We start from the raw sequence: 24,353 nt of genomic DNA on the forward strand, positions 1-24,353 counted from the left end.
TCTGACCTCAATAAGGTAGGTTTCCTTGCTGATCCCTCCCATTTTCCACTCCCACGCTTTCTGCTTTTTCTTAATGACCCTCTAAGACGCTTGCTCATCCAGCTCGGTCTAAAACTGCTACCTTCTCGGGATACATGCCTCTGACAACTCCTGCAACTTCAACTTGAAGTAACTCCAGGCGTCATCTGCCCTTAGATCCCTAAATATGTTAGCCCAGTCCACTTCCCTAACTAGTCGCCTTAATTTAGTAAAATTAGCCCTTTTGAAATCATACACCCTCGTCTCAGATGCACTATTGATTATCCTCCCATTTATTGCTCATGATCACTCGAGCCAAGGTTGTCCCCTACAACAATGTCCTCAACAAGGTCCTCGTTACTCACCAAAATCAAATCTAAAATGGCATCCCCCCTCGTCGGTTCAGCAACCACTTGATGAAGGAATTCATTAGCTATCACGACAGCTAATGACAGGAATGACAGCTGGAGTCCAATGGGGGATGGGGCACGGACAGCCCGAGTCCCCACAGCTCTGGCTCTAGCAGCTGCAGTCACAACAGGGGTGTGAGGCCATGGGGGGGGCACACAGTCCCAGCTCTAACCCCAACCACAGGCACACGGCCCCCGCCGCAAGCCACGGAGCAGGGGCACATGAAGCTGAAGAAGTCACGGAGGTCCAGTAAAGTCACAGAATCCGTGACGGCCATGACCTCCGTGACTAAATCGTAGCCTTTTAATTATAGCCAAAGGATCTCCAGCTCTTTTTCTTCACTTCTTCAAAAGGCCTGCATCACATTATTAACCACAGGGTAAAACTTTCCAAAAAATGCCTAAGTGACTTAGGAATCCACATCTCATTTTCAAAAATGACTCAGACGCTTAGGATCCCAAATCTCATTCACAGCCAATGAGATTTAGGCTTCTAAGAGCCCACGTCGCTTTTGAAAATGGGACTATGGCATTTTAAAATATTTTTACACCTTGATCTTTGTGGCTCCATACGGATCCTCCTCAATTACGATCACGGTCTACCCAAAGGCCCCTTATTCTGTCCTTGAGCAATGCTCACGTGGCAGCAGTTTTTGTATATTCTGTAGATCCCTCCGTGGAAAGAATCTTCCAACTAGATTGCGTTTTACAGTTTTGAAATTTGCTTTTTGCCCCTCTGTTATTTTACTGTCTCATTCACTGGCCTCCTTTTTTTAGCGGAAGCCTTGGAAATGGTTTGAATGGTTGCTTAAAACAGGCGTTTGGCTCTTTGCATGGGGCCCTCCCAGACGACAGTGACGGAGGAGTTGTCTTACGTTACCCAGCCCGCCTGTTGCCAACACAATTTAGTTCCTTGCACCATTCATTTACCTCTCAGCCCCTGCCACTTTCCCTCTTCGTTGTGTTTTTCCCCTCTGTGACTCTCACCCATTCAAGTTTTACTCACTTCTTTCTGTGTCTTCCAAAACTAAGTCATTTCATACTCCATGTCTAGTTAAGAGATGGTATTTGACAATGAACACATGCTGGTATCTTTTGAAGTACACAGTAAGGAGGCTTACTTCTCCGGCATGATAAAGTGCAGCAGTGACCAGAGCTCTTTGAGAGAATTCTGAAGCGGGGTCCCAGTGATCAGGAGCCTGTGGTTGGACTTGAAATCAATCAGAGTTTTATACAGCAAAGAGTCATCGTTCTTCAACCGATGGGCTTCGTCCACACCCAGAAAGGCCCAATTAATGCTGCCCAGAACAGTCTGGAGCAAGAAAACAAAACCAAAGGACAAACCAGATCAGACTGGTCCCACAAATGTTTTATGTTAATTTCTCTGTGGGCTTGACGTCAGCTGTGTAGTGTTGCAATAATTGCATTCCATTCTGTTCTATTCTAATTCTTACACAGCACCCATCGCTGCGGTGTCTGAGCACCTTTTGTTTTCAGTGTGCTTAGCCAAGAAGCATTTCTTTTGGCGACATGCCTTTGGAACAAGCACACCACCCCAATTCTGGCTCCACTCAGAGGTGAACAGAAACATTTACAAGCTAAATGCCTCAAACATATTTCAGCTAACAGATGGATTTTAAATCGACCATTTCTTCTTTTTAAATTCCTAAAGCGCAACCCTTCCCTATCCCACATTCCTCTTCCTTTAATCCACCCGCCCCTGCCACTCCCATGACTGCAGAGTCCCTGCTGTGCTCACAAGCCCCAGCATGCACTGTGCTGGAGTAGCATCACCACCAGAGCAGCTCATCTGCCTGTGGGGATAAAGCAGTGTATTCACCACTCAGTATTTTTTTTTTTTCAAGTTCTCTGTTCTCACATAGGATTCAGTGACTCATTGGTAGGGCCTCCTGGCACACTCCCGGCAGCTCTCTCTTTTTGTAAGTGTAAAAGCCATGTGATATCATCCCTCTGATATGGGGAGTGCATTAACCCTACCATCCCCAATTCCAACACCTTCCCTCTCAAGCCCATGTCAAACAGCTGTGGGCAGCAAGGGAATGAAGTGTTTTGTTCTTCTTACTGAGTATGTTAATAGTCCAAATTAAGACAGATACAGCTAGCCCAGATACCACAGTGAGAGGTGCTTTATAAGTATGTCAAGTATCAGAGGGGTAGCCGTGTTAGTCTGGATCTGTAAAAGCAACAAAGAATCCTGTGGCACCTTATAGACTAACAGACGTTTTGCAGCATGAGCTTTCGTGGGTGAATACCCACTTCTTCGGATGCAAGATCATGCTGCAAAACGTCTGTTAGTCTATAAGGTGCCACAGGATTCTTTGTTGCTTTTATAAGTATGTGTAATCATTAACAATACTACTACCGTGCTGTATTTATACCAGACTCTGTAGTTTTGTAAGCACACCAAGTAATGGTAGGCTGCATCTATGTGTTCTCAATTACCAGAGGGGTGCGGTGGGAGGGAAGAAACAGCTTGGGATCATCATCATATGTTCTCCTCACAGTGCAAGAACTGGTTTGGAGGGAGGCAGCCCCATTTGTGCAGCATGAGGAAGTTTACGTGAAATACCCCTTGCCCACGACATACCTTATCTTTGAGGAGGATCTCATATGTTGTGATAAGTGCATTGAACTTCAGCCTTTTAGTCTGAGAATGGATCCACTCATATTCACGGATCTAGGAGAAAAGACAACAGTTCAGACACAAACTTCAACCGGAGCTGTTAAAGGGGCATGCTCCATTATTATTATCTGTAGCACCCACGGGTCCCAGCCAAGAACGTGGCCCACTGTGCTAGGTGCTGTACAGACACATGGTAAGAGACAGACTCCCCCCGAAGAGTCCATAATCTACAGAGGGGAGAGACAAAGGGTGGGCAAGAGGAAGGATTATCATCCTCCTTTTACAGATGGGAAACTGAGGCACAGAGATCATGTGATTTACCCAAACTCAGAGAGGCAGTCTGCGGCAGAGCCAGTAATTTAAACCAGATCTCCTGGGAAGTTTAATCCTCCCATTATCTGTATTCATTTGATATTAACTGTCTCATTATTAGCCATAATCTGAGGCTTGCTATATTGCCCCATAAAGTCCTACCTGTCTGCACCTCCATTGCTCAATAAAACAATCACTGTACACACATTATTTAAGCAATGGGAAGGCCGAGACACAGAGGCCTCTACTCTAGTGAACCTGGCCAAACTGCACAGTTATAGCTATAATGTCAACCCAGAGTTTGCCTCTCTACAGAACCATACGCTACATATAATCCATGCACAGAGATTTTCTTTCTGCCTGAGGCTCTCTCTCCCACCCGCCCTGCCTTTTATTTACACACCGTGTTTCTGCTCATCATGTCTCCTATGTAAACGACCACATTAATCTCTGGTGCCCAGATTTCAAACTCTCTCTGCCAGGAGGTCAGAGTAGACAAGGGCACCACTATCAGGAAGGGGCCGTACAGCTGATGCTGATAGAAGAGATAGGAGAGGAATGATATTGTCTGGATAGTCTTCCCCAAGCCCATTTCATCAGCCAAGATCACGCTGTTGCTCCTGAAAGGTGGAGAAACAAAAACAAAGGTGTAAAAATATAACGATGTATCAATTTACTAAGTGCCAAAAAGTAATGACAGAGAATGAAATGTATGCCTTGCAAAAGGTCACTGAAATACTGCCAAGCAGATCCCAGAGCAATTCAGACTGAACTGCTCTACAAAGAATCATTTATGAGTGACAGGATCAAAGTTTGGACTACATTTGCCACCAAATTGGCAAGCAGATGCAAAGACAAAAGACAAAAAGTCAATGGCCAGAGTTAGAAGAGTGTTTCTCAAACGGTGGGTCTCTCCTACAGGAGATGGATCAAGAAAGCTAAAAGAGAGAGATTTATCTTTTGACTGATCATCAGGAAAACAGGGTTTGCCACACTGGATCAGGCCAGTGGACCAAACATATTATTCCATTTCCCCAGCACTGAGCCAGAGAAACACACCTGCCCATGCACACCATAGACCATGCCCCACAGGGCAATGAGGGGAGAAGATCTTCTCTCAGTATCTCTTAAGCTCCCATTTTACGATGGTCCCCATTTGCCAGTCCTGCAGTGCCAAAGAAACAGCAACGCAGCCAAATCAAGATGGTGCTTCATGTACACATGTCCATGCTGAATCCTAGCAATGCAACTGGGTTCCCCCTCCATTTCCAAAAAGAGAGAATTTTTCCTCCCCTTTTAGCAGGCGGCTTGGATATTTTTGCTGGATGTGTGAAACAATGTTTGAGATCCTGAGCTTTAAAGGTGCTGAAGCAGGGCATGTAAAAATACAAAACATCACAACAAGGCCAGATCCTGCTGTGGTGTAACAGGGAAACATTATGACTAAATATGGCGCAATAGCTCTAAAAACAAGTTAATGCTGCAACCTTGAACAGAACTAGAGCATTACCCAAACCAAGAGCATTACATACTTGCACCACGAGTGAGCGAGCCAGTTGAGCCCCTCCAGCTGGTAATCTCGGAGCTCCAGGTTCTCGCCACCAATGTAAGAAGGCTGTTTCTTCAAAGCAACAAACCTGGGTCTCTGCTTCAACACCTAAAAAGGCAGACTCCTTAAACTCACTGAAGAAAAGAATGAGGCAGGCCTTCAAACTCACTGAATAAAAACTGCAGCGATACATGGGTATGAGATAGATACAGAGAGAGTACTTGTAACTGCAATTTAGTCACACAGTCAGCAGCAATGAGATCCATCAGTGACAACAGTTTGCTAGCACCTCCTGCTTGCCCGCCCAATCTCGGCGTATCAGAGCTGCAGGATATCCTCCTCTGCCTCTTTTCTTTGCTTCATTCTTTTATTATCTCCCCGCCCCCTCCATTTTAATTGATATGGTGCAACGTCCTCTATTCCTCTTCCTCCCTGGTGTGTTGCCTTTTCTTTCAGTAATAATAAAACTTTGCATTTCTAACTCCCCCTTTTATAATGTGGCTCATGAAGCATTTTACAAGTATTAAGCCTCATATTCCACCTATGGGTACATAAGTATTATTGGGCCCAATTTACAGATGGGATAAGATGCAAAGGGGTTCATCGATCTATCTGTGATATTAAACAAAGTAATTGTACAAAAACAATGAGCATTCATTCCAAAACACTGGAAGAAATCGACTCAGCACTAAGCAGAAGTCTGCTCCCCCCCCCGTAAGGGAGTATTTATATGCCTTATTTCCTCTTGTATCAACAGGAATTGGAGAGGATATATTTATCCAGAAAGTCTGATGTATTTTAGATGGATAGGGACTAGGACTGTCAAGCGATTAAAAAAATGAATAGCAAGTGATCACACGATAAATCGCGCTGTTAAACAATAATAGAATACCATTTATTTAAATATTTTTGGGTGTTTTCTACATTTTAAAATATATCGATTTCAATTACAATACAGAATACAAAGTGTACAGTGCTCACTTTATATTTATTTTTGATTATATAAATGTTTAGCATATCTGGCAAGTAAATACCTTGCAATGCCAGCTACAAAAGTGCCATGCGAACACCTGTTCTCACTTTCAGGTGACATTGTAAAGAAGAAGCAGGCAGCAGTATCTACTGTAAATGTAAACAAACTTGTTTGTTTTAACAATTGGCTGAAGAAGAACTAGGACTGAGTGGACTTGTAGGCTCTGAAGTTTTACATTGTTTTGTTTTTGAGTGCAGGTTCTGTAACAAAAGTAAAATCTACATTTGTAAGTTATACTTTCACGATAAAGAGACTGCACTACAGTACTTGTATGAGGTAAATTGAAAAATACTATTTATTTTGTTTATCATTTTACAGTGCAAATATTTGTAATAAAAAATAATATAAAGTGAGCACTGTATACATGGTATTCTGGTGTAAAAGAAATCAATATATTTGAAAATGTAGAAAAACATCCAAAAATATTTAATACATTTCACTTGGTATTATATTGTTTAATAGTGAGATTAATCACAATTAATTTTTTGAGTTAATCACGTGAGTTGACTGTGATTAATCAACAGCCCTAGTAGGAACCTATTACAGGCACTTCCCACTGACATGAAGTTCCATTGTTATTTCCCTTGAATTCCCGGGTTAACCCATGCCAGTTCTTGATTCTGCGTTCTATGCCAGCCTGGCCTTAGCATGCTGAAGAGACAGCATGGATAGCTGCTAAGCAAGAGGAAGTAAGTGATTTGTATAGCTTAGCACTAACCCCTCCAGATGACTAAGAAGTCAAATGAAAGAGCTCGCCAAAGGGAGTCCCAGACATTGTTTTTCAAGGAACAGATGGTCTATGTGTTTCAGGGCCTTGAGAATTAGGAGAAGGAACCCCTGAAAAAAAACTGACATGCGGGAGGGAGAAAGGCAAAGGCCATCTCCTCAGGTGATAGCCATCCCTGTAGAAAATCCTGCATCACATATCATCTAAATGCAGCGAGAACTTTGGCATTCAGAAACCCAGAGCAAGCCCAACCACAAGAGAGAAAGGAAGCGTGCGAACCTTGCAGTCCCGAGTGGGAATGGTTTTGGAGTTGTTGCGATGGTTGAAGCTGTCAATGCAGTGTTGAAACTTCTTGCTAATCAAGGCCTCATCTTCCCAGCTGCACTCTGCATATGGCAACCCCATCCACTTGCACAGATATTCGGGCTCATTAGAGGACAATTTCCGACTGTGAGCTGCAACACATTACAGAAACGCAACCATGAGCAACCGAACCAAGGCAGTGATGACAGTGACCGATGCCGCTATAAGACATGCCATGGCTAATAGCATTGTTTAGAGGAGCCAGAAAGGGAGTTAAAGGCCACTTTACCTGGGAACTCAGAATGTCCCATTGCAGACTTGCTGGTCTTCACAGCTACGTTTTACAGAAGCAAACAAAGAAGGGTTTTAGTGTCTTAACCACCAGTATGAGATGCATAAAAGATATTCTACAGTTCCCACCAGTTAGGAGGGTTTTTTAAAAGTTCTCTGAAATGCATAGGAAGATTGTTGGAGAACACCACTCAACTCTTCAGGCCCAGTTTCCAAAGGCACTGGATACCCACAGCTCCTGCTGAGATCAGTGTGATGTTACTGAGCTGCTCTAAAAGCTACACCACCCCATTTTGTCACTACTCATAAAAACCTAAACCCTGAGCTGACATGCAAGCTTCACTGTCAAACAATGTTATCCTGAGAGGTCCTCGCAACACTCGACTTTTGCTCTTCTACAGAATCTTCCATCTAGAGATTTCAAAGCACTTTACAAACAGTAATAAATTAATCACGGCACCCTGAGGAAATAGGGATCATTAATCCCACTTTACAGTTGGGACAAATGAGGCAAAGAGAGGACAAGTGACTTGCTCAAGTTGTTTGCAGGTGCATCACTGGAACCCAGATCTCCTGTGCTTTTAGCCTTCAGATTTCCACACATTACAGGATATGTAGCAACAGTTTATATCCCAGAGAGGTGTGAAAACATCACATAGTCATGCTTGTGACCCAAATAAAACTTGAATTCCTGGGTCTTACTATTCCTTTCTTAGAAAGGTGCACTATTTCACTTACCGATCACTCTCTCCACTATCTGATACTGTTTGTTCAATTCTGCAGCGAGCTCCTGTTGGCAGCTGAAGTATTCCACATCTTCAGGAGTTACCTTGGCTAGCCTGGAGAGAAAAGAAATGGGGGTAGGGGGAGAAGCATATGTAAGAACAATTCTACTTCTGCTCACTTTGTGGATAGCAATGCTCAAGACCAGCTGTTAAAACTCTACCGGTGTATATAATTCCATGAGTTAGGGTAACTCAATCCAATTTTACAATTGCTTATCAAGTACTCCTCTTAATGCTTCTAAAGCAGGGGTTCCCAAACTTGTTCTGCCGCTTGTGCAGGGAAAGTCCCTGGCAGGCCGGGCCGGTTTGTTTACCTGCCATGTCTGCAAGTTCGGCCAATCACGGCTCCCAGTGGCCGCGGTTTGCCACTCCATGCCAATGGGAGCTGCTGGAAGCGACGTGGGCCGAGGGACGTACTGGCCGCCCCTTCTCGCAGCCCCCAGTGGCCTGGAACAGCAAACCGCAGCCAGTGGGAGGCACGATCGGCCGAACCTGTGGATGCGGCAGGTAAACGAACCGGCCTGGCCCGCCAGGGGCTTTCCCTGCACAAGCGGTGGAACAAGCTTGGGAACCACGTGTTCTAAAGGGACAGATTATTCACAATGACACAATACAGAGAAATATATAAGGCTTTTCCCTGAAACTTTTGTGAGCTTCTCCTCCACAAGGCCAAAATACACAAGCTTTTACATAAGGAGGGAACCCTTAGCAGTCTGGTATCCCAGAACATATTGTGATGATATGACAGCTGAAGTAATGCGTCCACTTCTGGGCACTACACGTCAAGAAAGATGCGGACAAACTGGAAAGGTCCAGAGAAGCACCACAAAAGTAATAGAAGGTTTAGAAAACTTGACCTATGAGGAAAGGTAAAAAAAAAACTAGGCACCTTTAGTCCTGAAAAAAAGATTTGGGGGGGGGGGAGGGGGGAGGAGCGGGGAAGGGGAAACGACTGATAATTTTCAAATATGTTAAGGGCTGTTACAAAAAAGATGGTTCCAAAGAGGTTGTGGAATCCCCGTCATTGTCCAGCCTGTTCTTAACCACCCCACTCCCCGAACACCTGCCAGGGATGGTATAGATTTACTTCTGGTCTCGGGAACACACTGTGCTTGACTTGCCCAGGAGGCGTCAGGAGCAGCAGCGGTGCTGTTGAGGGAAGATGCCCCTCATGCAGGAGCTCAGGTGAGGGGCCCAGCTTCGCGGTGCCAGCCTGGGTGAGCAGAGGCTCAACAACTGCGGCCTGACGGGGCCGCAGCATCCCACATCTGCACAGTTGGTTTCCAGGGACACAGCAGTTGCTGAGCCAAGAGGCAGTGGAGGAGGGAGCTGCAGCCTGGGCTCCTTCCTGGGAGCAACCGGTGGAGGGTCTGAAACCCCAAGCCTGGGGGAAAGACAGTCAGATCCATCCACACTCACACAGACTTCTAGGGTTGCTGCTACAAAGCAAATGGCTTCCTTCCTGGACCCCACAGATATGTGATACTGGGAGGGACCACCCCTCGCCACCCCCACTGAGTTAGTTCAGGGTAAAAAGACTTAAAAAAAAAAAAAAAAAGTGTAAGTTTGCCCAAAGGCAAATAAATGTAATATTCTGTGGAGTTTTTAACCTGATCAGTATAAAGAAAATTTAGGAGGAATGTTGCTTAGAGCACTTTTTGCAAAATTTTACCACTGGGTTATGACTTACCGCAAGTTCATGCCGAAAGCTCCCTACTAATTTAAGAAACTGACCAGTTCACCATTTTTTCAGGTTTAATACTTCTTGAGCTAAGCATGTCTCCCCTTAACATGCATGCATGACTTCTACCAGCATCAGCTGGACATGCAGCGATCCAGAGATCAACAGACCCCATTAGCGCAGTAAGGCTTGGATCCAAAAATAACCTACCCCTTAAATAAAATCAGCTTTCTGCAAACTAAACATCACATTGCAAAACATTTACAGAGGTTGCCCTGTAAACCTTGCCAATTGCCTTAGACAACATCATCATCTGCGTACCCATAGTAGCCCAGGAGATTCTCTGTAGAAAGGAGAGAGAATTTTGCAAATTTGGAAATAAACCATATCTAAGACAAAACTGGCAAGTTTTTAAAGTGTGACCATTGTACACTGCAGGGGCTGATGTATTTTCAGTACTAGGTCTAATTGCTTATCTGTGCTGTACTGTGTGACTGTTACATGTGTCTCTCCCACAGCTCAGGGTTTATCCACACTGCAGCTGGGAGTGAGCCTCACAGCCCCAGTAGGCAGACTCACGCTAGCTTCCCTTGAGTTCGCACGTTAAAAATAGTAGCATGGACATTGCGGCAGAAGCTTGGGCTAGTCATCCAGGCCCAGACCAGGGGCTGACCGGGCTTGAGAAGCTGCTGCCCAAGCCGTAACAGCCACATGGCTATCTTTAGTGAGTAGCTCCACTTGAGTCTACCTGCCCGAGCTGGGAGGCTCGGTCCCAGCGGCAGGGTAGACATTGCCTGCATCTTAACAACCAGGGGTCGGCAGTGGGAAGCTCTGCCATAAGCGACTCTATAAACATACTCAGCTAGAGCAGCCTTGCGCAGTTTTTGTGCCGACTAAACGCCACCAGTTTAGACCCTTACCTAATTATGCTAACCGAATGTAAGTACTTTTATACAGCTATACCTGCAGCCACACTAGGGCATGCTCGGTTTCTAAACTGACAGAGTTAAACTGGTATAAAAACTGAGTGTAGTCAAGCCCTGAATTTCTGCTCAACCGGGGCAGCCAAGCAGCAACCTGTGAGCCAAGACTGAACAACAGGGCCTGTGGCTGCCCCTATTTTCAATACCAAGATGTAGACTGTTGTCCCAGCATGTACCGTTTCGTCTTCATCAGAATGCAGCTACACGGGCACGCATGTACTCCCACTTGCTGGGACCTGCAGCCTCCGCCCCCTGCATCCATATGCGACTAGTCCTCTGGCACTAGGCCCAGTACTCAGATTTGGATGATTTCTAAGCCCCTGAGAACTGCCTCCAATCTGACTCACATCATGGCCACAAGTACGATACCCATGAAACTGATGTTGAACAGAAGAGAGATCTGTCTTGTCCAGTCAGGCGCCGAAGAAAACAGTTCTCGAGCTCTACCCTCAGGGGATAGGCTCTGCAGAAGGAAACCCAGCTGGGGCGAGGGAGGGGCAAACAAGAGGAAATTCTCAGGCTTTTCAATTTCCCATCATAACGAGAAGCAATATCCCTCCTTATTGAAGATGAAATCAGTGATCCAGCATGGCCCATGAGCTTCTGGCAAGGTGTCTGAACAGCCATCACTTGGGCAAAGCTCAGGTGTCCCCCTGCTATTGAAGAACCTCCTAAGCAAGGCTCCACATCAATTTCTGTCTCAGGCAAAACGTACCATTGTTTGATTTCATCCTCTTTTTTCTTGAAGTTCTCTAGTTTTTTCAGGCCCTTCACCTTCTGCTGCTGCAGGGACTCTTCACTCTCCCATGTGCTGTGAATGTACGACCAGCTCTTCCACTTGATCAGGTACTGAACTTCTCCCTCATCCTTTTCAGGGTCAAAGCCAGCGCTGGGGTTGCCATTGGCTTCAGTCTCATACACGGTGGTAGAAGCACCAGTGGCTGAAAAAAAGAGCTGCAAATTAAATTGGTTTGCAATTGGTGCTTTTGTTAGCCAGGCAGTGAAACAAAGTGAACAGAGCTGAAGCAGGGAGTTGTTTTTCTAGCCAGTGCATCTTTTATGGCAGCACAAGAACATCCCACAGAGCCCCTGATCCTACTACAACCATACAGAAGTATCTCTCAACACAAAATGCCTCGTAGATTTTTTTTTGTTTTAAGTACATCAGAAACAGGAAGCCTGCCAAACAATCAGTGGGGCCACTGGACAACTGAGGTGCTAAAGAAGCACTCAAGGAAGACGACAAGGCCATTGTGGAGAAGTTAAATTATTTCTTCCCATCGGTCCTCACTGCAGATGATGGGAGGGAGATTCCCACTCCTGAGCCATTCTTTTTACGTGACAAATCTGAGGAACTGTCCCAGACTGAGGTGTCAATAGAGGAGGTTTTGGAATAAATTGATCATATTAAATAGTAATACATCGCCAGGACCAGATGATATTCACCCAAGAGTTCTGAAGGAACTCAAATATGAAACCGCAGAACAACTAACTGTGGTATTTAACCAACTGCTTAAAATCAGTCTCTGTACCAGATGATGTGGCTAAAGTAATAACAATTTTTTTAAAAGGCTCCAGGGGCGATCCTGGCAATTACAGGCTGGTAAGCCTAACTTCAGTACCACGCAACTGATTGAAACCATAGCAAATAATAGAATTATCAGACACCCAGATCAACACAATGTGTTTGGGAAGAGTCAACACAGCTTTTGTAAAGGGAAATAAATAAATCATGCCTCACCAATCTATTAGAATTTTTTGAGGTGGGGTCAACAAACACGTGGATGAGATTTAAAAATCGTTCTCCACTGGTGGAAACCCAAACACTTCAGCAGCATTACACCAGTGCAGGAGAACCAAAGTGTGGCTATGACTAGACCAGGGGTAGGCAACCTATGGCACATGTGCCGAAGGCGGCACGCGAGCTGATTTTCAGTGGCACTCACACTGCCTGGGTCCTGGCAACCCGTCCGGGGGGCTCTGCATTTTCATTTAATTTTAAATGAAGCTTCTTAAACATTTTTTAAAACCTTATTTACTTTACATATGACAATGGTTTAGTTATGTATTATAGACTTATAGAAAGAGACCTTCTAAAAACGTTAAAATGTATTACTGGCACGCGAAACTTTAAATCAGAGTGAATAAATGAAGACTCGGCACAGCACTTCTGAAAGGTTGCCGACCCCTGGACTAGACCCAGAACCCTAATCTGAGTCTCAAAGCTACACACCTCCTTTCTTTCCAATCCTGACGTCCATGACTTTCTCAATGGTCTCGCTGTTGTCCTGCTGTTCGTCGGCCCCTTCCCCGGTCATCTCAATCAGGTCATCGGAATCCGTCTCAAAATCATCATCTTCTTTGTAACTGCACAAGACCAAATACCAAGATGGTAAAAATCTCTTGTCTTTCCTTAAATCTAAAGCCATACGCACACAGCACGGCATGGCACAGGCAAGCCCCTCCGGCATCTATGTTGGGTTTGACCATGTAATACATTGCTCGAGTTTCTCAGATCAGCCATTCAGCTTGGCTAAAAGTTTACTCTCTGCCTCTTAAAAAACAGGGATAGTTATACAAGATCAGACAAGCGGTTCATCTAGTTCAATCTCCTGCCTCTGACAGCAGCAGTTGCTTCAGGAGGTAAAAGAACCCCAGCAGTAAGCAATTATGGAATAACCTGCTTATGGGGAATGTTTCTTTCTATCCCTCACTGGTGAGGGGCTGGTCTATTCCCCTGAAGCATGAGAATAACAGCACATCGACTGCTTCAATAGGTCCACCAAATGCTGGGAACCCGTATCTCATCTTTTACAAGCTTTTAGCTACTGACTAGTATCTGCACTTGGCAATTTTGCATCCATTTCTGTCTAATACTTTGCACTTCTATAGAATCTTTAATCTGATCTCAAAGCATCTTAGAAACTTTAACTAAACCACCCAACACCCATCTGAGGCAGTAAGCAAGTACTGTATGCTTTGCAGTAAATGGATACAATGAGCTATGGAGAAGTTAAATGGCCAAGAACCAGATCCTGTAAAGAGAACCCTGCACAAGAGGCAGTGGAGCTCCACACGGCATACAGGTTTGCCCGCATGGTTCTCCGTGCCTTGCTCCAGATTACACAGCAAGTCTGACATTAACCAGGTATCCTGACATCTAAGCCCCAGCTCTGGTTACTACGGAACTCAAAACCCCTGCAGTACCTGACATTTTTGGCCGCTCTGCGCCGGGTTTGCCTTTTGGGAGTCTCATCGTCTTCATCATCATCTTCATCTTCAGACGAGTCTTGTTTCTTTCTCCTCTTACCACGTTGGGGCTTGTGGGGCTTTTTAACACTGGCTTTGACCACTGCTCTAAAATGAGTATTAACAAAAAGATATAATACAGTGCGTTGTACACAAGGAGTGCATTTCAGCAGGACTTCCCAGTCCACAAGGAAGTGCATGTCCCAAACATTAGATGCCTAGAGCCTGACTCTCCTCTCATGTTCCTGTAAATCAGGAACATCTCCACTAACATCAACAGAGTTACATCAATGTATACCAGTTTCACATGAGAGGAGAATCAGGCCACAGAATAAGCGAGAATAACATCAATAAGGGAAAAGATCTGTATGGGCATGTAGACAATTCCCTCTCCACTCAGTGCAGGACTGGTCCCTCCTGCATATTAGCCAGTCATTTAATAAATTACTCAGAGGGCGAGGTTTCCAACTGCTTCCCCCAGGAGACTTTTGCACTCTTTGGCTGACTGTTAATTTGTCCCTTGGCTGCTCCCAGAACACACACACCTGCTCCAACAGCAATTTCCTATGGAATGTCACTTACCGGGTACCTCTGAAAGCACTTAAAGTATGTTAAAGAGACAGACAATATAAAAGGGAAAGTAAATTCAATCCCTCCTCACCTTCTCGGGACGGGTCTCCTGGCTTTAACTTTCTTCTGTTCTGGTTCACTATCTGCGCTGGAGCCTTGCTCCCCACCATTTTCATCCTCCTCTTCCCCAGAAGCCTCCCTTTTCCATTTACTTCTAGGGACAAAAACAGAAGTCAGGAGGGACAGTGGAAATTCAACGCCATTGGCTGGCTAAAGAACAATTCAAGTCATCAGGTTTAATGCCAACACAGAAAGTTCAACACTGGCACAGCAATATAATCGCTTGTTCAGCACTGGTAATGAGGGAAAGCACCTGAGTCTCATGTTGCGATTCTGTATTTCTAGCCCTATACCTCAATCACCTAGATTTTACCAAATCTAGTTGTGCATTTTCTAAAGTCAAAGCAATGCTGAAATCATAGTAATATGGTACATTGAATAGAACTGCCATGTCTTACAGCTTGAAAGGTAAGCACTCCATTTTATTTTTAATAGTTATTTATGCATTCTGAGCTTATCAGGGGAACCCCTAAGAGTGATTTCTAGGACTATTGCCTTTGTATTTCTAAAAAGCATTGGCTTTGGAATAGTGAGTGTGGTCTACGTCAGTGGTTCTCAACCAGGGGTCCGGAGCTCCCAGGGGGGCCGTGAGCAGGTTTCAGGGGGTCTGCCAAGCAGGGCTGGCATTAGACTTGCTGGGACCCAGGGCAGAAAGCCGAAGCTCCATCTCATGGGGGCCCCAAGCCCCAGGGCTGCAGCCTGAGCAACTTAGCTTCATGGGGCCCTCTGTGGCATGGGGTCCCGGGCAGCTGTCCTCCTTGCTACCCCTTAACGCTGGTCCTGGCTTTTATATGCAGAAAAACAGTTGTGGCACAAGTGGGCCGTGGAGTTTTTATAGCATGCTGGGGGTGGGGGAGAACTCAGAAAGAAAAAGGTTGAGAATCCCTGGTCTATATGCACATTGATATATATATATATATTTTCTAGGTTTTCTCATAACCTTATTCTGTTGCTCCTTATTGTATCAAGTCACAAATTATTTAAAACTCTAGACACTTAAAGATTTTTGAGAGCATAAGAAAATAACTAAATTTTGTGTGTTTTCACAAGGATGAAATTCTCTTTTTATTGGTAAGACGAGCCTCTAGTAACATGTTGGATGGAAAAGGTGACATTACATGAATGTAAAGGAATACAGTCAAGCATATTGGGGGGGGGTTATTTTACAACATGAGAGCTCTCCAGAAGTTTATTTTATTTTTATAAGAGAAGAATATAAAACCTAATATGACAACCAAAAAAACATGCAAATATCTCTAATCAAAACTATTTTTTTAGGGGCTCAGGACTTAAGCTTTCTTTCCAATGCTGGAAACCTGAAAAACATTAGCATTAAGCTAGCGCATGGAAGAGCCAAAAGAGGTGAAACCAATTAGCAGCAGAAAGCGAAGCTGAGCAGTTCCCTGTTGAAGCTGAGTAAACTGCCAAAAAGTAAACAAACAGATTTATAAACGGCAGGACACCCCAACACACACCGTTTTACAAGTTGTTTCAGTTTTAATAATGTGAAGTATTATTAATGAAAACCAATTACCTTATTTTTATGTACGTTTATCTTTACAGTGTCCCTCAAACATAGCTGAATGCCAACTGTCTGTTAGAATAAAAGCAAAACAATTCAAAACCCTCTCCATAGAGACTTACGGTTTTCTCATTTGCTTCTGGCCTCTTCTTTTTGGACTCTCATTTTCAGATTCACTACTTGCCTTTAATTAAAAGAAAAGATCAGGTTGTAGACTTCACTCCACATTCGTTCCTTTAGGAAGCCACTGAAACACACACATGGTCTAAGCTTCAAAGCAGCCCTAGGACTGTCCCTTGCTGCAACGCTAGAATTAAAGCATGACACTGTTGTGCAACCATACCACTTAATAAAGGTGACCAGCTACCCAACACCATTAACTTTGGATTCTGCACAGTGGTCACAAGGTTACTGCAATTGCTTTCAGAGGATGAGAGATTACAAATGCAACTCAGAAGAAAAGGTGAAAAGCCCTTAACATGCATCTTGCAGTTCTGGAGCATCCGGAAGTGACTGGCTATAAACCACCTACGACTAATGATCAACTTCTAGTGACAACCAATGCCTGCGTACTTAGTGGTGGCAGCTGCAAGGTTCACATTACATCCACTCTCCAAAGCGTACACTTGCTTCTAACTTATGTCAGGGTGCACGTCAAATGGCAAGTTTGAGTTATGAAGTCATGCACTGCTAGGGTCCTAGAGATAGTGACCACCATAGAAGAAAGATGATAGGCTGTGATGCTTCTGCTAAGAGTTCCTAGCTTTGAAGGCTGAAAATCATTCCTTGTGTGTGTGTGGGGGGGGGGGGGGGTGGAAGGGTGTGACCCTGTATTCTTTGGTTAGTCAGAGCCAGATCTTGCTCTCTTTCAGGGCCCAGCATAAGGTACATCTATTTTCTCAGGCTTTTGTCTGAAGACATGTTGGTGGAGAACATGTTTACAGTATTATCAGCGCTCATGGTTTTATCATGCGTCTTGTTACAGCTGTTTTTCTTGAAGGCCTGGCTCTTGGAGCCATGCAATTACATGAGAATCTTAACCTACGTGAAAATTTTCCTTTTTTTTTTTTTAAATGAAAAAAGTTTGTAGCCCTGGTGTTTGCAGAGAAAAACCTTGAAAATGTGACCCCAACATGTCTTAAAGCTGCAAAAACCAGACAGCAATGAGAAAGAACCCTTTTTTAAGAAAAAAAAATATATATATATCATGTGATTTGTAAGTCAATCTCATGAGTTTTTGAACACTTGGGGTTAGCAAAATTATGTTTAGTTCCATTCACAGGGCAGGCCATTGATCATTACAACTTGAGTGTTTTGTTATTTAAAATTATGAATGTGAACTAAGTGTCTGATGGGCACATTTTAGGAATGTAAAAACAGTACAGTTAAGTTAAAACCATAAAGATCTTGGTCCTCCAGTTCCCAGACAGAACCACGAAATCTTGTGTGGAGAAAATAAAGGGAAAAAACTTTCTTTAAAAAGGTTATTCTCTCTGCTAGAATCATGTGTTTGTACCTTACTGTTCTTTACTCCCTCAACAAGACAGTGATTGAATGATTGAGAAAAAGCTGCATTCATGCTTCTTAATACACACACTCCAATACCCTGAAATCAAGTCACTCCTCCTGATTAGCTCTTAGCTCGAGATGTATTCTCTGACTACTGCTGTAATACCTTTTTACCAAGGTGTCATTAACTCAGAGGTAATGTAAAAAAAGACAACTTATTCACACATCAAACCCTATTTTATTTAATATGGTCCAGTCATATAAGCAGGCTATCAGATACAGGACACTCCCACATGAACAAACCGCCCCTTCTAGTGCACTTGACACACACACATATAAAACACAACGCACCCATATCGGGGGAAAACGACACAGAATCCAATGAGAAATTTCTCAGATCAGATTAGAATTACAGAAAGAGAAGCAAAGATTATTTGTTCTATGCATCTTGCTGATTTGTAATCTTCCTATGAAAACTGCTATTTGCTGCAATATACAGACATATCAAAACTGACCATGGCTTTGGTTTGTCATTCAGAAAGGGCATGTCTGCTCTTCAAGCTGGGGCTGTAATTCCTAGTTCCAGGAGACATAACTAGCTTTGATCAAGTTAGCATGCTATAGATACAATATAGCCTCGGCAGCACAAGCAGCGGGAAGAGCTAGACACCACAAGAACATGCCTAGCATCTCAGTCAGAGTGGCTAGCCTCACCCACCACCACAGCAACACTATTAACACAGTTAAGCATGCAAATTCGAGCAGAGTTAGTGCAGGTATGTCTCCTCGAGTTGGGAATTACACCCCTAGCTCGAAGTGCGGATACACCCAAAGATGGTGTCCATTGTTCATATGCTGGCACTCCGATTTGCACCACCCACCCAACCATACCATACCATATCAGCCCCACGAACTCTCGAGGATTAAGCCCTCCAGTGCAATAATTTTTTAAAACCTCCCGGGAGAGAACACCCAGCAAAGATATTTTCTCTACCTTCCCCTCTGAAACACTGATTTGGCCTCCATTATTTGGTTTGGGGAAGGCATGAGGGGATATTAATATTTCAAGTATACCCAATTTGGTGTACTATTTCTCATACCACAACCTGAGAGCCTACCAGGCAATGCTAATACGGTGCAGGCTGGAAGCTGCAAGATGTTGAATCCTCCAGGGAGGTGTGAGCACCTGCAGCCTAGTGGAAACTGAGGGTGTGTACACACTACCCGCCAGATTGGCGGGTAGCGATCGATCTATCGGGGATTTATTTATCACATGTAGTGTAGATGCGATAAATCAATCCCTGATCGCTCTCCCGTCGACAGCTGAACTCCAGCAGTGCGAGAGATGGAAGCAAAGTCGACAGGGGAGCCGCGGCAGTCGATCCAGCGCCGCGAGGACGCAAAGTAAGTAATTTTAATTCGATTTAAAGATACGTCGACTTCAGCTACGCTATTCTCATAGCTGAAGTTGCGTATCTTAGATCGATTCCCCCTCCCACCCCCCAGTGTAGACCAGGCCTGAGTGTGCTCAACAGCTCTTGGGAGGTGCATAATCCAGCCCAATGTCACAATGCAGGGAACAACCAAACACAGCTTACAGCTCCCAAATACAAGAACTTAGTGAAACAACATAAGCTGGAATGTTCGTTCAGGAGACAGCTCATGAATGCTGGGGAATGCTCCACTTTCTTCCTATTCTTTTACTTCAATCTTTTTCCATTTTCCCTCTCATTGGTTTCTTTTCTTATTTGCACTGCATCCAACCATTTGAAAAACCCTCTCTCTATGATCTGAGACAGTTTTATCTGTGACAATATTTTGTAGTGAACTTGCATTTATGAACCCGTGCATTGTGCCATCTGACTACAAACAACATATTAAAAACAAAACAAAAACCGATCTGGTAAACCAGGCTGATAAACACGATATCACCATATCATGGCAACAAAGTTTAAGCAGAATCCACCATGGATTTCAGTCCTGTCATTGCAGGAAGATGGATGAACTACTGCTGGATCTCTCTTCTCTATTATTTTGCCAAGATTAAAGCTTGGTTAAAACATTTATAGGATAGATTCCTGCCCTTCACTAGCTGTCTTTCCTTCTCACTCAACTATTTAAAGTATGCTGCAATTCCCACCACCCCAGGTTTGGGATCCTTTTCAAGCAACAGTTTTATCCCTTTCCTCACCATGTCTATTTTTTTTTGCTTCGTCTTTTGATAAAACACGAATAAAATGGGCTGAGTTTATTCTGTCAAACTCTAGCCACAGGAATTTGGGTTAGAAAAGGATCCAGTTTGGAAGAGAACAACAATACCATTTTTGGCACACGGTCTTTCTAAGGGTGTCTTCACAACCATCGTTAAAGTGGCCACGGGGCAGTGCTTTAACGTGGCTGTGTAGTCGTAAAAAAAAAAAAACCACACCCCCACAAGGGGAGTAGCTCCCAGTGCTGGGCTGGTGCACTGTCTACACTGCCACTTTACAGCGCTGTAACTTGCAGATCTCCGGGGGGGGCAGATATTCCACACCCTTGAGTGAGAAAGTTTCAGCGCTGTAAAGTGGCAGTGTAGACAAGGCCTAATAGTGGCTCCTCCTCTCTGCAAAGATCGCTCCTCTTCAGAATTCTATACGCCTCCATTCTCTGCCCTCTCCTCTACCTAGTCCCTTTCTCTGTAATCTTCTTGTTATCTATAAAGCTTAGTTACTATTCTTGCATAGATGATACTCAGCCCTACCCGTCTGTCATTTCTTCCTGTCTTGACCAAATGAACTTCTGGCTTCACCTCAGCTACCTTGTCATGCTTTTCAAATATGCAATTGTTTTCTTGTCTATGGCCTAATGACCCCAACTTTACAGACTCAAGTACATGCAGACAGTTGCTATCTCCCTTTTCAAACATACAAAAATATATATATATAAGCATAAGCACATCCCTCACCCTCTAATTCTGCTAACTCCCCACTTGTTTCAGGGGACAGTTCAAAAACTCTCCAACCAGACTCTCAGACCGTGGGTGAGATTTTTCACCACCACTCTGGCCTCCTTAGGTCAGGTCACAGGACAAGAGCTGCATAAGGGGACTCTAAAAACACCAGTTCTGGCTAAGGAACAATTTCCCCAGTGCAGAAACCTTCTCTTATCGTCCCTCATCTGTCATATAAACCTGTTCTCATTTTATAGTTGGTCTGCAAGATCTTTGGGGCGGGAACCGCACTTGTGATGTGTTTGTACACAGGCTGTCCTCCGAGGACCACCAGAGTAGTAAGCATGTCAGAGTCAGAGCCGCACATGCAGAATTGCAGAGAGTCTGGGCATCACAGCTGCCACAACAGACAGCGCCCCCAAGGGCCGCTTCAGCCACTGGAACAGCCCAGAATTCAATCATAAGCTCTCTGGGACTGGGACTGACTTTCTGTTCTATGTTTGTACAGCACCTAGCACATGAGGTGGTCTCCTAGGCACTACAATAATACAAATAATTAATAATAATGATGGCTTAAAACAACTCAGATCCCCTCCCTCTGGGCTGCAAGTTCCACACTGCGCCCTTTAGCTCATCTAGCACTGGACTCTTTTCCTTAATTTATTATTTATTGTTTTTCAGTAAGTGCCTTCTCCTCTGCTGCACCTACCAGATGGAACAGCCTCCCTCCTTCTGCCTCACTGACTCTCCCATCTCACGCACTTGTAAATTTCTCTCCCTCTGCTAGCATTTAACATTTACATCTCTAACTGTATTATAAAATTTTAATCTATTTTGAGACCTAGTGTTTGTATAAACAACACTATGCAAAATATAGCCAAATTCTATTTTTACTGTCCTCCTGCTGAGGATTACAGATCAGTAGCTCTGAAGAGATGGTCTTGTGGACCATCTGTGGTCGATGGAGCCCTTCCTGACAGCCCACAGAATAAAATACTTAGAACCAAGCAGCCTGGCATGGCCCATGAGAGAGTCTTTGGCTCATCTCAGACTATCAGAAAGTTTAAGAATCACTATGGTAGATCAGGTAACTACTGCAGATCATGTTTTAGATGGTAATTTCTTCTAGACAAGGGTTTGTTCATTTTGGGTCTTGTACAGGCCCAAGCACACTGTAAGAATTTAATAAATAATGAACAGCAACAATGCTCTCTACAGCTGATCATCATTCAGGCTTCCTACAGCCCCAGGTTCTGAAACCATCTAGCTTTGCTGTGGCTGTCCTTTTATGCTGCTCTCAAAATGCTGAGGAATCCAGATTGATGAAAAGGTAAATTTTTTCCTACTTGATTGAATATCCCACTAGATAGTAATAGGAGTATCTGAACCTTAAAAACTAAAATAAGTCAGAATTAATAAAATAATCAATTTCTTGAATTTTAAAAAAATCAAATCAATGTATGTTGTGTGGTGGAACACGAGTTCTCTTCTTCATGATACGCGTGCTAAGAGCGCTCAGCTTTGCAGGCTCCTACCCATTCCAATCATGAGACAACTTTCTTACCGCAAAAGAGTTATGTCTGTTGGTCCATACTATTTACTGAATGCCTTAGAATATTTTCAAAGGGCAACCACTGTGAAATTCTCACTTCCCACTAGTATGACTTACTGTTGTTCTGTTAAATACCAAGACAATACATGAGTGAGCACCGTTCTTGCTGCACACTGTCACGCAGTTTCAAAAGTCTCTAGTTCCTGGATGTTTTACTAGAAGTCTCTGCAAGGCTGTTTAACGAACATACAAATCTTGTCTTTCACTTCCTGATCTTCTAGCCCAGATCAGTGTTACCATCTCCAATGGCTGCTTAGTGACTTATGTGACACATATGTTTGATGGTCTCAGTCCAGTTCCCAGAGGACAGATGTTAGCAGCACAAAAACAACCCTGCCCAAACTGGCAGTCTCAGCAAAGAATGACTGAACGGTCCCTAGAGACGGAACTTCCCTTTCAAGCAGATACGTCTTCCCGTAGGAGAACCGATGGGGAAGTTTGCAATGCTGCTGCCTGGACTGTTCTTGTTCTGCGGTGAAAGGATGTGAGCCTGCAATGCTGCCTGATCAGTGCTTTTCACTAGAGCCACAACCACCGTTTTAGGAAAGAAGGCAGATAAAAAGCGCCTTTACATTGTGTTGGAAACCCCAAACAGCAAGTAGGCAAAGCACATCATTGATGATGGGCTTGACCCCAGCAAGGTAACAACCACTCACTGTGTGCAGAGCATCCTGAGCTCCCAGTGACTTCAGTGGGAGACTAGGATGCTCAGCACCATGCAGGATGAAGCCGTAAATAAACTATCTTCCCCATCTCCCCCCTTAACTTTTTTGTCTCCAAAGTCAAGACTTTCCATCTTCTCCTCATTGTGAGGCCCCGACGCTGCACTAGTGACCACGTCACACCCATCAGACTCTGCTGCAGATGGGAGTCGCCCTACAGGAACCAGCTGGCCCTGCTTTGAGGGGAAGGTATGGATGTGGATTTGATTGGGATTCTTTTTTGGGGGGGGGGTTGTGGGAGGGGGGCACTGAAGGTTTTGGGTTTTTTTGTTTTTTACAATATTGTGTGGTATAGCAAAGTTTTTACATCTTGGATTTTTTTTTTTAAACTGTACCTTATATAGTAAGGAATTCAAGATATCGGAAAAGAAAACAACATTTGCAAAACCACGTAATATTGTAAAACAAAAAAAGGACGGGACTTACCTGAGCCCCCTACAGGGCACTCGGGTCTGCAGCGGAGATCTGTGATGGGTGTGACATCACCAGCATAGTGCATGCTGGGGGCATCGCACAGAGAGGCAGCCAGCGAGTCTGGACTTTGCGGAACTTGAAAAGGAAAACAAAAGCTAAGTCAATTATGTGCTAAATGCCCTTCTTACCTGCTGCTGCTATTCGGGGCATTCAGCACACCAGTCTGGAATTTTCTGAGTTTAGTTGCATGGTGCAGATCACATGATCCAGTGGATAAGGCACCGAACTAGGGGTCAGGAGATCTGGGTTCTATTCCCTGACTCACTGTATGACAGTGAAAGTAATTTAGGCCAAAATTTTCAAACCTCGTTACCTAATTGTTAGGTGTCTAAACCCATATATAAGCACCTACCCCTACAGTGGCCTGATTTTCAGAAGATTCTAAAGGGAGCTACAGGTGCCTTGCCCCTCTGAAAAAATCAGGCTGCTCACTTTAGGCCCCCTAACTTTGAACATTTCAGCCTGACCCTCTCTGTGTTTCAGTTTCCCCATCTGTAAAACAGGGAGATGGATGCTTAGCCTCCTTGGAGATCAGCAGATGTGTAGACATAAACAAGCACAGCAGCTAACGTCTCCATTTCTGTAGTATGTTTTGATGGCTGGAATCATTTAAAGTTTTGGCTGCCAGACGCTAATAAACTCATGTTTCGTTGTCCCTCGCATTACATTCAAATGTAAGATTTTCCCCAATACTCAACCAAAAAAAAAAAAAAAATTGATGGTTCATAAAGCTGAACTCACACACACAAACACACTAATCACTGCAATCCACTCCAGGACATAGAACAAAGACTGTTTTATTGTTGTAAGGTGTTTCTGGGAAGTTTCCTTTATGGTTTTTACATGAACTCCCTCTCTCTGATCCATGTTTCTACAACAGAGCATCACTTGCATTAGGCCCCACTGCAGC

The 24,353-nt window shown here is 44.1% G+C and overlaps 1 protein-coding gene across 10 annotated transcripts in view; it reads right to left on the reverse strand.

The window, feature by feature from the left end:
• Positions 1 to 24,353, reverse strand: part of CHD2 (chromodomain helicase DNA binding protein 2) — an 83,491-nt gene that overhangs the window by 37,117 nt on the left and 22,021 nt on the right. For 6 of the 10 annotated variants that reach the window (XM_039490679.1, XM_039490681.1, XM_039490676.1 and 3 more), the window contains 12 exons: positions 16,320 to 16,381; positions 14,647 to 14,769; positions 13,944 to 14,093; positions 12,970 to 13,103; positions 11,452 to 11,677; positions 8,026 to 8,126; positions 7,286 to 7,330; positions 6,973 to 7,148; positions 4,917 to 5,041; positions 3,788 to 4,004; positions 3,037 to 3,126; positions 1,550 to 1,740 (listed from right to left, as the gene is read on the reverse strand). In XM_039490679.1, the coding sequence (XP_039346613.1) occupies positions 1,550 to 1,740; positions 3,037 to 3,126; positions 3,788 to 4,004; positions 4,917 to 5,041; positions 6,973 to 7,148; positions 7,286 to 7,330; positions 8,026 to 8,126; positions 11,452 to 11,677; positions 12,970 to 13,103; positions 13,944 to 14,093; positions 14,647 to 14,769; positions 16,320 to 16,381 (1,640 nt within the window). Of the gene's footprint in view, positions 1 to 1,549; positions 1,741 to 3,036; positions 3,127 to 3,787; positions 4,005 to 4,916; positions 5,042 to 6,972; positions 7,149 to 7,285; positions 7,331 to 8,025; positions 8,127 to 11,451; positions 11,678 to 12,969; positions 13,104 to 13,943; positions 14,094 to 14,646; positions 14,770 to 16,319; positions 16,382 to 23,395; positions 23,519 to 24,353 lie in introns of those variants that run through there. The other 4 variants (XM_039490680.1, XM_039490678.1, XM_039490682.1 and 1 more) reach the window with 3 other exon arrangements.

Source organism: Mauremys reevesii, linkage group 10, assembly GCF_016161935.1.
Source record: "Mauremys reevesii isolate NIE-2019 linkage group 10, ASM1616193v1, whole genome shotgun sequence".
NCBI lineage: Eukaryota > Metazoa > Chordata > Testudines > Geoemydidae > Mauremys > Mauremys reevesii.